General features: G+C 38.8%; 1 protein-coding gene across 2 annotated transcripts; it reads left to right on the top strand.

Moving 5' to 3' along the window:
• The first annotated feature begins 479 nt into the window (after positions 1 to 479).
• On the top strand, positions 480 to 15,060 carry ERCC5 (ERCC excision repair 5, endonuclease). Of its 2 annotated transcripts, XM_074561888.1 has the most exons (16): positions 480 to 609; positions 971 to 1,091; positions 1,733 to 1,908; positions 2,422 to 2,537; positions 2,637 to 2,726; positions 3,525 to 3,585; positions 4,509 to 4,652; positions 5,581 to 5,788; positions 6,065 to 7,015; positions 7,418 to 7,650; positions 8,027 to 8,146; positions 8,840 to 9,053; positions 10,841 to 10,985; positions 11,844 to 12,044; positions 12,973 to 13,057; positions 14,393 to 15,060. In XM_074561888.1, exons 2-16 carry the CDS (start codon positions 1,004 to 1,006, stop codon positions 14,945 to 14,947), a joined length of 3,387 nt encoding a protein of 1,128 aa, XP_074417989.1. In that variant the 5' UTR covers positions 480 to 609; positions 971 to 1,003; the 3' UTR covers positions 14,948 to 15,060. The 2 variants fall into 2 exon arrangements, with proteins under 2 accessions (XP_074417989.1, XP_074417997.1); XM_074561896.1 differs by lacking the exons at positions 480 to 609; positions 971 to 1,091; positions 1,733 to 1,908; positions 2,422 to 2,537; positions 2,637 to 2,726 and adding an exon at positions 2,991 to 3,091 and having other exon boundaries at positions 11,844 to 12,046; positions 12,975 to 13,057.
• Positions 15,061 to 16,129: the final 1,069 nt, after the last annotated feature.

The raw sequence follows: 16,129 nt of genomic DNA, 5'->3' as shown, positions 1-16,129 counted from the left end.
GCTTGCAGTGAGTTATGTAAATGCCTTTAAATTTTGCTTAATGATGATCGTTGCCTCGAGGAACAGGGAATTTCCTCTCTGACAGTAGCCTGCTGCCCTTCTTAAGTAGGGATTCCCAGCTGGGAGGTGGGTGCAGTGAGGGGGATGTGGTGGAAGCAGAGGGGTGAGAGCACAGAGTTGCAAGGAAGATCATATTTGGGGGGGGGGGGGGGGGGGGAAGAAAATACGACGTTTTTCTGGTGTTGGTACTTCGCTCTCCACAGGGCAGACGAGGAACCCGCAGATGGCCGCCGGCCTCCTCTCGCTGGCATCAGCGGGGTCCGTCCGCCTGGGGTTGCCCGCGGGGGCCCATCGAGAAGGGCGGCGGGAACCTCAGAGAACGATGCCGGGGCGAGCGGGTCAGGCCGGCCGGGATCCAGCTCCCCACCCCAGCGCCCGCCTCCGCCCCGCCAACTGCTCTTCCCGTCGGGCCGCGGGGCGGGGCGGGGCCGGCGCATGCGCAGCCTGCGCGGGGAGGCCGCGGGGCTGTCAGGGGCTCCGTCTGAGGCGCCCCGTCCCAGTTCCCGTCCCCCCGCCGGGCTCCCACCCGCTCCGCGCCCTCCGCCTCAGGTGAGTCCCGCTCCCCTGCCCTCCCTCGGTCGGTGCGGCCCCGCGGGTGTCCCCGGGGCGGGAGGGGCTTGTCTGAGCCGATGGCGGTCTCCGCTGACAGGGGAGTCGAGGCTCCCCAGACCTGTCCGGTGGCCGGCCGGCGAGCTGCTGTAACGCTGCGCTTGAGCGGAATTTTTTAAAGTTGGGGGGTTTTTTCGCGTACTGAAAGCTGAGGGAATGCTCCGGAACTGGCCCGGGCGACTGCCGGGTGGCGGGGCTCCTTTCCCCTTTCCTTCTGTTTGCAGTGATAACGCGTCCTCATTAATAAAGCATACGTGGGCTTTTATAGCTTTTGGGTTATTCCTTCTTTCGTCCCTCGTAGGTCCTTTACTCTCGGAGTAGCTGAGAAGGGACAATGGGAGTTCAGGGACTTTGGAAACTGCTTGAATGCGCTGGGAGGCCAATAAACCCAGAAACGCTAGAAGGGAAAATTCTTGCTGTCGGTATCCTTTGAAAGTAAAGCTGAGGAACCAAGTTTGTGTGGGAGGTTATTCTATATCACTTATTTCTATGTGACCTATGGTGCTTTGCTTTTTTTTTTATTATTTCACATCATGACAATATTGCAATAAGTAGATTTTATGCTTTATAGTATGTGGAATGCTAAGCTCTCTATGTTTGTTTGGGTTTTTTTTATGTTTTAAAAGAGAGATTTTTTAAATAGGTTCCTTACACAAGTGTTGGGCTATAGGATTTTGTGCTTTGTAAATAAATGTGCTGGTGTCAGTAGGACTATAAGATGAAAAAGTTTTAAATACTTTTGTATCAGCTTTCCTATCATACATACTTGGTTAAATGCTGGAAAGACGTGGAAAGAAGTTACCATCCATTTATTTGTAAAAATAACTGGGGAGGTACTAATTTGCTGCACAGTTGTTTCAACTCTACTTTTTGTCCAGGGTCGTAGGGGCAAGAATTTATTCTTCTCTGAAGTTTTCAAGTATTTGGATAACCTTGGCTTCGATAAGCGAAGCCTTGGAACAGTAAGCAAAAGCCACTCAGTCAAATATGTGTGTTTTATAGAAACTATTAATATGGTATACGTGTAAGATAGCACACTTTTTCCTCTTAACGGTTCTTTAAGATATCAGTATTTGGTTGAACCAAGCAATAAAGGGAGCCAGAGATCGTCGTGGTAATTCCGTACAAAATGCTCACCTCCTCACTCTGTTTCATCGACTGTGCAAGTTACTGTTTTTCCGAATTCGGCCTGTCTTTGTTTTTGATGGAGAGGCACCGCTTCTGAAGAGACAAACCTTGGTAAGTACCTTTGCCGAGTCATTGCAATGCCAGGTAGGATACCTCTGCTGATACGAAGTAGCCATTTTCCGTTTCCTTCTTCCTGTGCTTATGCTTCTGAGCCATCAGGATGGAGGGCTTGAAGTGCACTGCTGTGCAGCTGCTCTTTGCAGTCCCAGTCTTGGTTAGCTGTTGGACCGTGAAGCAGCTGCCTTTTGATATATGCAGGTTTGATTTGCATAGAAACCAGATTGCAGGGAGGTAGATGAAGGCGTAAGTCTGGGCCTTGCTCCAGAATGGACCTGAATGCAACTCTTGCAAGCATTTGTACCCAGAAACTAAAAACTGTTCCTGAGTCCCACAGAGGAAACTGACATAGAGAGATTTAGAGGATCTGAAGGCTCTGTCCCCGTTGATGTAGGGTGAGTTAGAAGTTGCTCGTAGACTCAGCATACAGATTAATAACATTAATTCACTGGATAAGTATCTACAGCATCCAGCAAAATCTAGTTGGTGTTAATCTTATTTTCACAGGCTAAGCGAAGACAAAGAAAGGAAATTGCTATCAGTGATTCCAGGAAAACTACAGAGAAACTCTTGAAAACGTTTCTGAAGAGACAAGTTATCAAAACTGCTCTTACAGGCAAAAGGCAAGAATATAAATTATTTTCCCCTTATTTATAAGTGGCAGTTAAGTTTTTGTGTAGCTATTAATCACGGTTCTGGGTTTTTTTTTTTCTTTCCCTAAGCAATGAAGCTTTCCCCAGTATTACACAAGTTCGAAGAGAAGAAATCGATGATATGTATGTATTGCCTTCTTTAGATGAAGAGAAGAACAGGTAGGTAAAATTAAGAAAAATAGCTTAAATGGCTATAATAAACTCAGATAAAAGTATGAGCCACATTTTTTGATGCTGCTGAAAGGCCTTTGGCTTGTGAGACTCCATAATATATAAAGTACATTTCTTTAATATTTTATTTCAGTTTCTTTTTGGTGAGTTTACTTTAGAGCTGTGGATACAGAAGCCTTCAAGTTATTTATGGGAAAGTAACAGAAGCAGCTTTCTGCCCACAGATTAAATTTCTGCACGGGATTCGTGTTTAAGGATGAAAGTGCTGCCTCAGTCTCTGTGGCCATATCTATACAACTGAATGGAAGTGATTGTTCAAGTTTGGGTAGCTGGCGTGTGGCAGCTTGATTCTGGTTTGTGTCCTCTCATTCAGTAGTGTAGATGTGTTCAGCAGAAGTAGGCTTTCTACGTACTTGTCAAGCTTGTGACATATCTAAGTAACACTGAGGGGGGAATGTGGAGCTATCTATTAGGTTACTCTTTTCACATCTTATATATACTTTTATATACCTTAAATGCTGACCAAATAAGAATCGGGTAATGGTTTAAACAGCAACAGTTGTCTCAGTCTAGTTTTAACTGAGATACGTCTGCTGCCTTGTGTTCTCTTCAGATCCTTTTGACTTGTGTATGTATTTCTATGTGTGTGCATGTATGTGTGTGTATATTTATCTGTGAATTTTTGTACTTATCAGTGAAGGGATGACTAAAGTCCCTTTGCTTAAAATAGGAATTTTATTTTCCTAGTTAAATATCTACGTCTTTTTTTTTCTCTTTGATTTTTAGCTCAGAGGAGGAAGAAGAAAAAGAATGGGAAGCGAGAATGACCCAAAAACAGATGTTGCAGGTAAGTGCAGCCTAATTGCCCTGTTACTGTGAATAATCCTGTCATTTACGTGCTATGCTTAAAAAACAAACAAAAAGGTTAAAAAATAAGTGTTTGGAGGTGTAGGTCTTACTATAGCATTACTTATGAAGTGAACAAGTTAATTTTAAGTACTCAATTAATTCCTACTAATGAGGAAATCCGAATGCAATTTTCTTCACTAAAGTCCATCAGAATAGGAATTTCCTATGGTATAATTTTTTCTTTATCTTCTGACTACTTTCTCTGGACACGTGGAAAAGAAATTGTTTTTTGTAATGATATAAGTGAGATGTATGCATTTGTGCGCATGCGTGTGCACTTATAGGACAGCATATTCAACAAAACTCCCACGCTTCTCCAAATATGAATTGATGTTGAAGCACTTTGATCCTTGAGTCTTCATATATAAATTCTATATTCTCTTCTGATGTGCTGATTTCATGGGAAGAGGAGAAATATATAACGGAAGAAGAAGGTGTAATCAATAATAAAACTTTCTCTGCTTTCATCAAAGTAAAAAAAAAAAAAAAAACAGGTAAAAGAAAACCTCTTGGAAATACTGTTTATCTTTGAAGTACTCATTCAGAAGGAGAACCTCTTTGGAAGGATAAAATCAGACTAGCTGAGGCTGTAGGACCTGCTTCTGTGATTAATACTAAATATCTTTTTGTAAAAAGAATAAAACCAAGTTTCTTACATAGTGTACGTCAATAACTATGTACTTTATTAGGTAGTAGTTACCTTTTTGGGTTTGTTAACTGTTTCCTTCACAGTATAGGAAATAGCAACGAAGATTTTTGTGTGGTCTTTTGTTGTTGTTTGAAATGATGCTCTAAATATTTTATTGTTCTTGCTGTGCTGTAATATAAAATACATGTTTATGTAGTTTTCCATTTTTATAGGAGGAGTTATGTGAAAATCCTCATTCTGTAGATATTGAATCGGAAGATTTCAACAACCTGCCTCCAGAAATAAAACATGAGATCTTGACTGATATGAAAGAATTTACAAAGCGAAAAAGAACGTTATTTGAAGCAATGCCAGAGGTAATATTTTAAAACAGTTTTCAAGGCATCAGAATAGAGATATTGCCATTAATGCAGATGAAGACTAGATGAGAGTATCACATCTGGAAAGTTTTACCCTCAGGCCTGTTTAATAAGAGACATTACATTGAGGGGAAAAAACCCAATGAGATAATGACTCTTAACAGAGCCATCCTGTGTGCGTATTTAGAGTCCTATCTCTTGATTTCCACTAAAATTGGCAGAACTAATTCAGTTTGGCAAGAATGGAAAAAAAGCCATGCTGTGTCTCATGTCTCTTCATCAGTACGCTCAAGATTCCAGTTGCAAGAACATACTACTGGTGTGGGTAAACCAGGCAGAATGAATGCAGCTTGAATTCCAAATGCTCGGGTTGTTAGGGGAGCTGGCAGCTGGGGAAAGGCTTGTGTAACTTAGGCAGATATGTTACTAAAGCCATTCATAGACAATCAGGGAATCCTGCAGTGCACTTCTACAATAGCTTTTCAAAGCACAGTTAGATTTTTTTAAAGCACAATACATGTCAGATCAAATTATAGTTTGTGCCCAAGTATAAGCTGAGAACCATCATCTAAAAACTGTCCACATGTGGATTCTGTTACAATTGTATGGTTTTTAAGATGGGGACCAGGCCCACAGCCAGCTAAGTTTTGTTGGTCACATCATTGAGATCTCATTATATCTAGCCAGTATTCAGAACTACTTAATGGTACCTTTTAGAATTGTTGTGTGTTACTGAGCTAGTGTTGCTGTCACTAGAGAGCGCAGCAGTCAGTAAAAGACAAATGTTACCAGCTTAAAGGAAACTCTTAAAAGGCTCTATAGAGCATTGTAAATAAACTTGCTTAAAAGGTGCAGCTAGTGGCATTTTATTTAAATTGACTTGGTTGTTTTATTGTTTTTTTTTGTTTGTTTGTTTTTTTTTAAGGAGTCCAATGACTTTTCCCAGTACCAGCTTAGGGGTTTACTTAAGAAAAGCAACCTCAATCGGTGCATAGAAAATGTACAAAAAGAATTGAACCAACAGCACTCAGGTGAAATCAAAACACAGTATGAAAATGAAGGTGGTTTTGTGAAAGAAGTGGAAACTAGGAGGGTAGTCTCTGAAGATACTTCTCACTATATCCTTATAAAAGGTGTGTCAGGTCTTAATTTTGTAAAACCATTCATTCAGTGTGTGCCATCTGCAGCTGTCAGTTTTAAGAAAAACCTGAAAATTGTTTACAGGCGCATGTAGCCGATACTTTGTACGAAATATGCATTACTGTTAGACATAATTAACTGATCTATAGATACGTAGAAAATTAGTTTATTAATCTTTAAGTAATGATGTTCAGTATGTAAAATGGAATATTAGTGTAAAGCAGTTTTTTACTAAAAAAAAATTAAACGAACAAAAAACTTTTTTTCAGGAATTCAAACAAAAGAAGCTACAAGTAGAGACTTGGAAACTACTGCAGGACCCTCATCAAAAATGCTTGAATTTACTAAATTGAATAAGATCAATGAATCTCCTGCTAACACAAAGCTTGTTACATCTGACAAGTTGCAGACAGAGAAAGATAACAATGTGGTGACAGCACCACCCTCTCCTCGGACTTTGCTTGCTATCCAGGCAGCTATTATAGAAAGCAGCTCAGAAGAAGAACTGGGGGATAAAGATACAGGACGACAGAATGTGGACCAAACTGTAACAGAGGAAGGCAGTGTGTCTCCAAGAACATTATGGGCAATTCAGCAAGCTCTGAGTGGTGATGATACAAGGGAGGAAGCTGTTACTCTTAGAACAGATGGAGTGCTACCAGAAAGATCAGAAGTGAAGGATTTTCTGCTTAGTAGCTCAGATGAGGAAGATGAGATTCCTGAAATTACAGAAGGAAAAAAAATACCTATATCTGCAATTCATTCGTCAAACCAAGTGATTATGCAAGACACTAAGTTTGAACAACAGAGTCAGGAATTGAAAAAAAATCTTATTACACCCAAGGACACCAGTATACCCAGAACTGAAAATTATTCTTGTATTCATGATACTGGAAAAGTCAAAGAAGATGTAGACGAAGAAGATAATGGTGCCAAAATGGATTTAAATTCTTTGGGAGTTAAGGATATAAACTTGTGCATGCAGAAGCCAAGCTGTTCCCCTGTAAAAACTAGTATAGGGGCTTTGATTTGTGCTGAAACAACAGACCTTTCTAAAAATGAGGAGAACTTGACAAGTTCTGAAAATACAGAGGAAGTAATTTCACAAACAGAAGAGAATGTATCTGAGGTACAAAAGGATATTAGATTTTTTCCAGAAGCAAAAGGTCCTGAGGAGGAAAAGGAAGGAATATCACAATCTGAAGACAGTGATTCTGATGGTATGTGCTTTTTAATGGTGTAAAAAGATAAGAAAATAGGACCTTATAGTACTTGTAGTCAGTTGAAGTTAACCTTTTCTCCTTATAAGAAATGCTTTAAAATACACCTATTCCTACGTATGTACGAGGTGTGAAGAAGATCTGATCTATGTTTTCCCCTTGGTGTTAGCTTTGTCATTGAAACCTGAGAATACAATACGGAGAGTCAGGAAAACGTGCTGTTATGTACGTTGAACTTACATGGTGTATTAAGGGTCAACCACGTGATTTCTGTAATTTCACAATCCTTGTATCTGTTTACTGCATATAGAAAAAAAAATCACTGCCCAAGTTAAAAATGCATACAAATACTTCTCTTTAAACAAGCAGCAGGAAGCTGAAGTCTTTATTTTCCTTTAATAGGAAGCTTTATTGAAGTGGATAGTGAAATCAGCAATGAGGCTGAGTTTCCTACTAAATATGATGAAAAACTGGGTGATGAAACAGAACTTCCACAAGTGGAGACAGACAGACATGATATTGTCACTCAGGACTTGCTGCAGGAGTCTGATGAAGTGCAGTTGGCAAACGATCAGAATGTTGAAAGAGAAGATGATGGTAAAGATGCAGCAGATGAGTGGCAAGACATCAGTTTGGTAACTCCTCGTTTTGAGCTAATAATGAAGTGTTCTGTCCCCAAGTAGTTTTTAAGGGAAACTATTGGACAGCTTGTTACTGTTTCATTGCTTTCTCATATATGTATTTAATTCTGTGGGAACTGATTTTTCTTTAAAGCTGATGGTTAACCATAATCTCTCTGAAATCAGAGGGAAACTGTAAAGTTTTAGTGCTCTGATGAATTGGCCTATCTCTGGTCTTATAGTTTACGGCATTAGAGAAGCTATGACAATTTCCAAATGTGACGTAATGGAGCATATACTGCTAGAATAATTATGATTGGAGACTTAGTGCTTTACTTTTCAGCAATTCAGGTATACTTAGATATGATGAAAATCTTGTTTTATGTTTCAGGAAGAACTGGAAGAATTAGAAAATGACCTTTCTGCTGAGCAGAATATGCTTCAGGCTCAAAAACAGCAGCAGGAACGTGTTGCTGCTTCCGTAACAGGACAGATGTTCTTGGAAAGCCAGGTAGTATTTGTTGAAACATTTTGATTTGATACAGGATGATGTGGTTTCCCCCTTCATCCCAGTCAAACATTTTCTCAAAAACTGCTAGTAACTTTGCTTAATTATAGATGGGGAATATTTAACTGAGGTTAAATGATGTATTCCTTAAAAGCAAATTGTGTAAAATGCATCAAAATACTTGTATATCAAAACACCATCCAAAGGATGACTAGTCTGCCTACTGTTTCCTGCTTGATATGAATGTTTCTGATATGCATTCATACCACTTTCTGAGCTAATGTGATGACTGGTTGGTGATGTTTTGGTTTTTTTGGTTGTTGTTTTTAACCTGCATGTTTATGTCATGGAGCCCACATAATTGTAATGCATGGACTTTTCTCCATGTTAAAGTAGTAGTTACAGAAAGCACAATAATTAAGTATGCTTGTGTAATTAAGATAGCAGATTCTCTAACTGGGTAGTAATAATGTGATCAAGTAGTGCTTGACTCATGTGGCACTGTCTGCCTGAGAGGAGTAAGTGGGTTTTCCCCCTTGACTTAACTGTGCTTGGTGCTTGTTAGCAGAAATTTAGATTAGCTATGAAATATTAAATACCTCCCGAGTATGAATCTAGTAGTTCTGAGTCAAGCGGAAGTATAATAGAAGTTCATTTTTCGGATGAAAAATGAAGTAATTTCTCTCTGTCCTACAGGAGCTTCTCCGTCTGTTTGGCATTCCATATATTGAAGCTCCGATGGAGGCAGAGGCACAGTGTGCTATATTGGACCTTACTGATCAGACCTCTGGGACAATCACCGATGATAGTGATGTTTGGTTATTTGGCGCACGACATGTTTATAAAAACTTCTTCAGTCAAAACAAATACGTGGAATATTATCAGTATGTTGATTTTCAAAACCAGCTAGGTAAGCCTCTGGTATTGATTTGTTAGATACAGTCTTTAGTAAGACAGTGCTGCCGTGTATCTATCTGAAGTTGTATTTTGTACAGAATTTTGTGTTTCTGTTATTACTACGCCTGTTCTTTAGAGAATCTCTGAAGGCATTCAGTTGGATTGCTGTTTTTACTGCCAGGTGACCCCTCTGAATTTGCAGCTGTTAGTTAGACTTGCGTACAATACACTGAGTTAGTGTGATGGTCATCAAAGCTGGAGTAACTACAGTACCAGTTTCTGGGTAAATGTCAGCATGGCTTTTCTGAGGTGGTAGGAAAATTATATTCTGATGCCATCAAATTTGTAGTCTTCTGGAAATGGAAGTTAATTTTGGACATATTGACACATAATGTGTTAGAAAAGGATCCAGCATATGATATGCTCTGTAAAAGGTTTTTATTTACTTAATAACAGCTTTGTTCTTCTTTCGGATTGCTTTTGTACCAGTCTAATCAAATTGTTGCTAATTATGTTGAACTATTAAACTTCAGTGTTTTGTAGTGTATTAAGGGAAATATGAGCCAACTTTAAGTTTTTCTTATGCCTTGTTTAAGCAGAGCTTTGTTAATGTCAGTTTTGACATTTTCAAATTTGAGAGAGACTATAGATTTTTGAAATAATATTTTAATGTCTTCAACATGTAAAATTTCATGGGGTTATGTGGTGAAAAATACGTTTTCGGTTTCTTCTTCAGCAAATTCAATGAAATTTTTCCCTACTTATACCTACTTAGGTATGCTACTGTAGCTTACTTGGAAAGGATTGCTGTAAAAGCATGAGTGTGATTTTTTTTTTTTTTTTTTTTTTCCAAGCTGTTATTAATGTCATAAACTAGAGCTTTTATTTATTTGTTTATTGGGGAAGAATAGTAACCATCAGTCTTCATGTCACATTCCTCCACAGTCTTGTACTTCTATTCCTTTTCCATGTGTTGCACAATTCTTCTTTCTTGACAGTTGATGGATATCCTGGCTAGCATGCTGATGGTCTCACTGTGTGCGCTTAGACATGCGTCCCTCCTTTTCTCCACTGATTTTTTTTTTTTTAATATTTTTTTATTATTGTTTTTTAAATCTAAACTCCTGAGGCTAGTCACTGGAAATCACAGAATGGTTTGGGTTGGAAGGGACCTTAAAGACCATCTAGTTCCAATCCGTCCCCCTGCCGTGGGCAGGGACACTTCCCACTAGACCAGGCTGCTCAAAGCCTCATCCAGCGTACCAAGTAGAAGTGGTCAGCTGAGTTCTTTCTGACTGTTTCAGGGGCTCTTTTGGTCTGCTTAGTAACTGCACTGGCACAAAGCAAAAGGCTTCCAGTTCGGGAACACTTTTAAGAAGCGGAGGCATTGATGTTAGGGACTAGAATTCAAACAATGTTTTTATTTTTGATTTGGGGGTTATTAAATTCAGGTCAGCATTAGATGAGAACAGGACAGTAACTGGAGAAATATATGTAAAATAATATCTCTTAGCTCTTAGAATTTCCCAATGGTCTTTACACTGTAACATTTTAATTTTGGCAAGATGTATTTGCCAAGTTAGCCCAACTACTGGTGCTTGAGCTAGCAGTAGCATATTGACACAGCTCCAGAATATAATTTAGCAAATACTGATGTTGAATTAAATGTAACTTTATGTAGAGTTAACGCCCTTGTGTTCTTTTGGTTTTTGCCTTTCAGGTAATATATTTTTTTAAATTTGTAGGAGAACAGATGCTGAATCCACTGGTTTTATTTGGTTTATGCATTTTCTTTTATAGGGTTGGATCGAAGCAAGCTAATTAATTTGGCGTACTTGCTTGGAAGTGACTACACTGAGGGCATCCCAAATGTTGGCTTTGTAACAGCGATGGAGATTTTAAATGAATTTCCTGGGCATGGCTTGGAACCTCTCTTAAAATTCGCGTATGCTTCATTGTATTTTGCTTTTTTGTGTCTCCATAATATGAATATTAGTGAATCTACTTTTCTGCTGCTTAAGCATAAAACAAAACATATGGCTATCATTAATGAGATTAAGTTAACTGTAAAATATGTGACTCCATTATATCACTATTTGAAATGGCAGGTAAATAAGGTGACATGTTGATACAGCAATTACAGTGAGACTAATGAAGACAATAGAACAGCTGTAGAACTGTGCGACTGCCTTTGAGTTCATTGCAGAGCTGGATCCGTAGTGGAGTGGAGGTTTATTCTCCCTGATTTTGTGAGAAGGTGCTGTAGCTTGCTCATAGAGAAAAGAGACTTGATGAGTGAGGAATGGATGACCCGGAAAGAAACAGACAGGTAGGCTGTGGCAGAGAACAAGACTTGAAGAGGGCCAAGCCAGTTGTATTGGCAATGGCGAGGATGGTTAGAAATCTTTTTTTTTGTTTTGTTTTTTTTTTTTATTTATTTTTTTGTTTGTTTTTTGTTCTTGCATACCAAAAAACCTCCAAAAATTATCATAATGTGTGGAACATTCTCCCCGAGTGAGGCTGAATCCTCCCCAGGTGAGGCCTTCTATTTAGCAGTTTATGGGGAATCCAGGTGATTGCTGCTGTGTCTTACAGTGGCTGCATTTACTGTGTGTGTGTTGTCTTTTCTACTTTCAGATTGTATGTCCCTCTGGCCATTTCTTATTTGGAAATTTCCTACCTCATCTCACGTAGTAACTCAACTAGGGACGCTAATTGAGGCTAATTGAAATTAGCGTCGTGGCTCTTGATATTCCAAATTATATTTTAGGGAGGTAAATGAATACTTTCCTCTGTTTTTCAGTGAGTGGTGGAATGAGGCTCAGAAGAATAAGAAATTGAGACCTAATCCACGTGATACCAAAGTCAAGAAGAAACTGCGGGAGCTGCAGCTTTCTTCAGGTTTCCCAAATCCAGCAGTGGCAGAAGCGTACCTGAAGCCTGTAGTGGATGAGACAAGGGGTTCATTCGTCTGGGGGAAGCCTGATGTGGAGCAGATCAGAGAATATCCTTTTACTCCATGTCAGGATTTGTTAGCTAAAAGTACTCGGGTCAAAGTTCATAAGGCTAGTTAGTAAGTCAGTAACAGACTGTCAAATTCTTAACATCTCATTTGTGTGAGGGGTGGCCCCCTGCCCTGTCTGCGTACGCTCTCCTATAAGGGTACCAGCTCTGGAATGGAAGGGAATGCAGCCGTGCATGTGTGGCGCTCAGGGCTGCTCTGCCCTCGTGAGGGCACAGGCTGCTTCACTTTGCATGCGAAGAGAGTCTCACAGCTGGACTGACTGGTTTGTTGTGATGTTACATTTCTGTAACTGTGCTGTGCCTATTTCTAGACATAGGGCAGGATTGTTTGTGCACTCCTGATGTATGTTTCCCATCTTTCACAAATAAGTTTTAAAACCTAGTCAGAAACAGTGATTCAGTCTGTGCTTTATCCCTAGTTATCCACTGCATTTCTTGCAATAAAGTCTTTTTCTTGCATCCCTTGCAGCTTGAGCTGCAGTGAATTGTTGAAAAGTAGATGGCAATGCATGCAGAGCTAATGGTGTTTTAAACAGTAAATGAAACTTCCAGTGTGTGCAAGTGTAAAAATAAGGTTTACTTATAGGTATTTTGTCTTATGGCAGCACTGTGTAGCCAAAATGAGTTCTGTCTTCACTGAGACACGCTTTTGGAAATGTTGACATTAGAGAAAAAGTTCTGTAACTAATAGAGGCATAACAACGTGATTAAGATGTGTAGCGTAATACTGCAGCCATCCACAGAAGTCAGCTGTAATAACTTAGAGTATGTTCTCTGGTTTTCTAGTAGAAAGAGCTTTGAATTAGAGTAACTTTTCTTCAGCCGTTGTTTATTTGAGGAATTTTCAGTTTGTGTGTTTACAAAATATTAGTAATATCCATTTTGTAAAGTTCCTTAACTTTCTGCACATTCTGTCAGAATCACTTTGGCTGGACCAGGACAAAGATAGATGAAATCCTTTTGCCTGTGATAAAACAGCTGAACTTGCAGCAGGTAAAGTATAAAACTATGTATGGTTTAAGTGTAACTGGAAAATTTTAAGAGAAGCATTTAAAAATGAACAGCAAAGCTTTAATCTAAAGTACATTTCTCAAAAGCTGAGATTTGGCCAATTTTTTTTTCCTCTTAATATATATATTTAAAAGTCATTAAACTTACTTCTCTAGATTTCATTTCTGTGTGATTTGGGTGTGCTGTGAGGAACTCTACATAATTCCAATTGTTGGTTTCAAGTTTTAGTATCTTTCGAGCACCTATCTCTAGTCCAGGTTGCTGTTTGTTCTGGACGCATCTGAAACTGCAGGTACATCAAGCACCTTTAGTACTTCTAAAAGACAGCATGCCCTCTCTAAAAATGATTTATAAAAATGTCCCTGAAATTTTGGTGAAGTGAGAGTGACTATTTGGTACCATCCGTCTCCTTTGAGGAGGAGTGCAGACTGAACCATTGAGCAAGTGCCTATTAATATTATTACTCTAATTTTCTAAATAAATGTTGTGTCAATGTTAATAAAACTTAAAAGTGAATAGAGTTGCATGCTGTCATACTGTGAAAGTCAGTTGTAAAACTGACCAGCTAAGGTCAGATTCTTTTCTCCTTTTGCCGTAAGCAAGGTAGATAGGCGGTCTTAAACGAGTGTTCTAGGTTCTCTCTGTCACTTAAAGTAGTGAACGGTACCAAACCCCCTAGTTAAATCCACATATTTTTAGGTTGACTGGAATATCCTTTGGCAGCATCTGTCTCTCCTAGACAATTTTAGGGAGAATACAGAGAACTAGCTTAGTCTGTACAGCAAGCTTAGCTGTGGTTAAATGCCACAGACCTGTTTTCCGTGACTACATCTACTCTTAAATCTTTATACTGTAGTAGCATGTGTTACAATAAACTTGAGTCAAATGACAGCATTTTGCTGCGGTAGCACATGCAAATGTAAAGTGCACTTAACAACATTTGCTTAGTAAACATTCTGTTGTTTTAACAGCTTGAATCTAAGGATGTGTTTGTAAGGACATACTTAAGAGCGCTACAGAGATTCTCTGTATTAGGGTTGAAAATAGCAACATATGTCTAAGCAGCAGCACAGTGTTTGGAAACTTTCACTGGAGTTCGCAAATTATTTAGTTTCTGTAAAGATTCTTGGTACATAATTTATAATTAAATATAGGTATTACTATAATCATCTTATTTTTCACATGTATTTGCATGCATATTAATTTCATTAGTCCTTTGTCCTGCTTTAATTTGGGATGCTTTATAATATAGCTGAGATAACTGAATTCCCATCACAAAAACATTCAGAGGTGTTTTCTCTGTTTTATTTTTGATAGACTCAGCTTCGAATTGATTCATTCTTCAGGCTAGCACAGCATGAAAAACAAGCCATTAGAAGTCAGAGGCTGCGCAGAGCTGTGACTTGTCTGAAGAGAAAAGAACAAGAAGCCGCTGATGAAATTCGGGAGGCCACTGCTGTTACGGAGACTGAATTTAAACAGCATGAGCAAAGGAAAGGGGAAAGTACTGCAGGCTGCGCAAACCATCAAGCTGTGGCAACAGAAGTCCAAAGTGGAAAGAGAAGAAAACATTCAGATTCTAGAAAAGAACATTTGTATGGAGGTGGTTTTATTGGGAATTTGCATCTTTCAGAAACTTCTAGTGACTCCTCAGTAGAGGAATCGGAAAGCAGAGATTTAGGCAAAAGCAAAAAGAGGAAAAATGTCTCTGCAATGGAGACAGCAGACTATAAAGAGAAAAAGGGGTGCAGTAGCTCAAGTGATGAGGATGAAGAACTGGGAAATGTAGTCATGGTGACTGCCAAACCTGTGTTTGAGGCCAGAAAAAAGAAATCATGGAGTAAGAGAGGAAGACAAAAGAAAAAGTCTTAAAGAGAAAAAGGTCTTAAAGAGAGACTCAGTGTGTGCAGATTTAATGATTTAAGCTTGTAAATATTCTAATGAATTTTTGATAAAAAAAAATAATAAATTATCCCTATTTGTCACATATTTGTCATGCATTTTGTGTCCAGAACTTAAATAGGAGGGATTTTAAACAACAACAAAAAAAATTGACCACGTTTAGTCATAAAGACCTAGATTGGACTTGATAGAAGTTCCCAGTTTTGAGATTTTAAAACTGAGCCAAAATGTGATGGCCGTTCATTTGCATCCTACCTGAGGTTGCTGTTAAAAACCACATGCAATCTGTTTCTTCCTTAACTTAAATGAAATTTTGAAAACTACTCGGTTTATTTCTAGGTGCTGGGAGAAGGAAAATCGGTTCAACTAATGTTTTCCTTATTCCCTTCACTATGCCTGTCTTGAAAGCTTTGTGCTCAAAGTGGTGTTGCTTATTGAACCATTAATGAGATAATGTAAGCCCTCATAAAATCTCATGGAAAATCACACAGTCCTTATATGATCTGAGGTGCCGTAATTGTTTATGTTCTGAATGTAAATGCCCAAAGATAGAATTTTTCTGCAGAAGTGATGTTCAGAAATACCCACTGGTTGCAGCACTTAGTGTTTGATTAATTTGGGAGAGAAACAATGTGTTAGGCTCGTGCTTTCCCCCACCTCACCTGTCTCTCTGGATTGTAGGATTTATTTATAGCTCCTGTGGGTTAAGATGGAAAAACACTGAATGCTGCCAGTCGTACTTGTGTTCTTACATTACATTTTAGTCCTCTTCCTTGCTTCTTTTGTCTTCTTGTATAATATTTCTACTTCATTTCTCATTGTTTCAAAGTCCAAGTAATGAAGTTTTGTATGAAATACTAGCTTCCGCTAAAAGGATGAAGGGTAGAGGTGAACTGGTTAGGATTTGGTCCTTACAATGGTAGGGAGTCTAATACTTCATGTACAGTGTTTACTAGGCAAAACCAATCCCTTTTGATATTAATTTTGTAGAATATTATCATATTTCAAGAAAGTTCTCAGCCTGGACAGCCAGTTTACAGCAGTGTTTTGTAAATCGTGCATTAGTATTACTGAATTTTGTTTTGAAAGTGTAGATTGGGTCTCGGTGATTTGTTTGATAGTTTCTAAATGCAGAAGAGCTGCTATTAATTT

This window comes from Larus michahellis, chromosome 1 (genome assembly GCF_964199755.1).
Source record: "Larus michahellis chromosome 1, bLarMic1.1, whole genome shotgun sequence".
Lineage (NCBI taxonomy): Eukaryota > Metazoa > Chordata > Aves > Charadriiformes > Laridae > Larus > Larus michahellis.
Note: the sequence above shows the minus strand (reverse complement) of the source record. Positions and strands in the feature narration are given on the sequence as shown.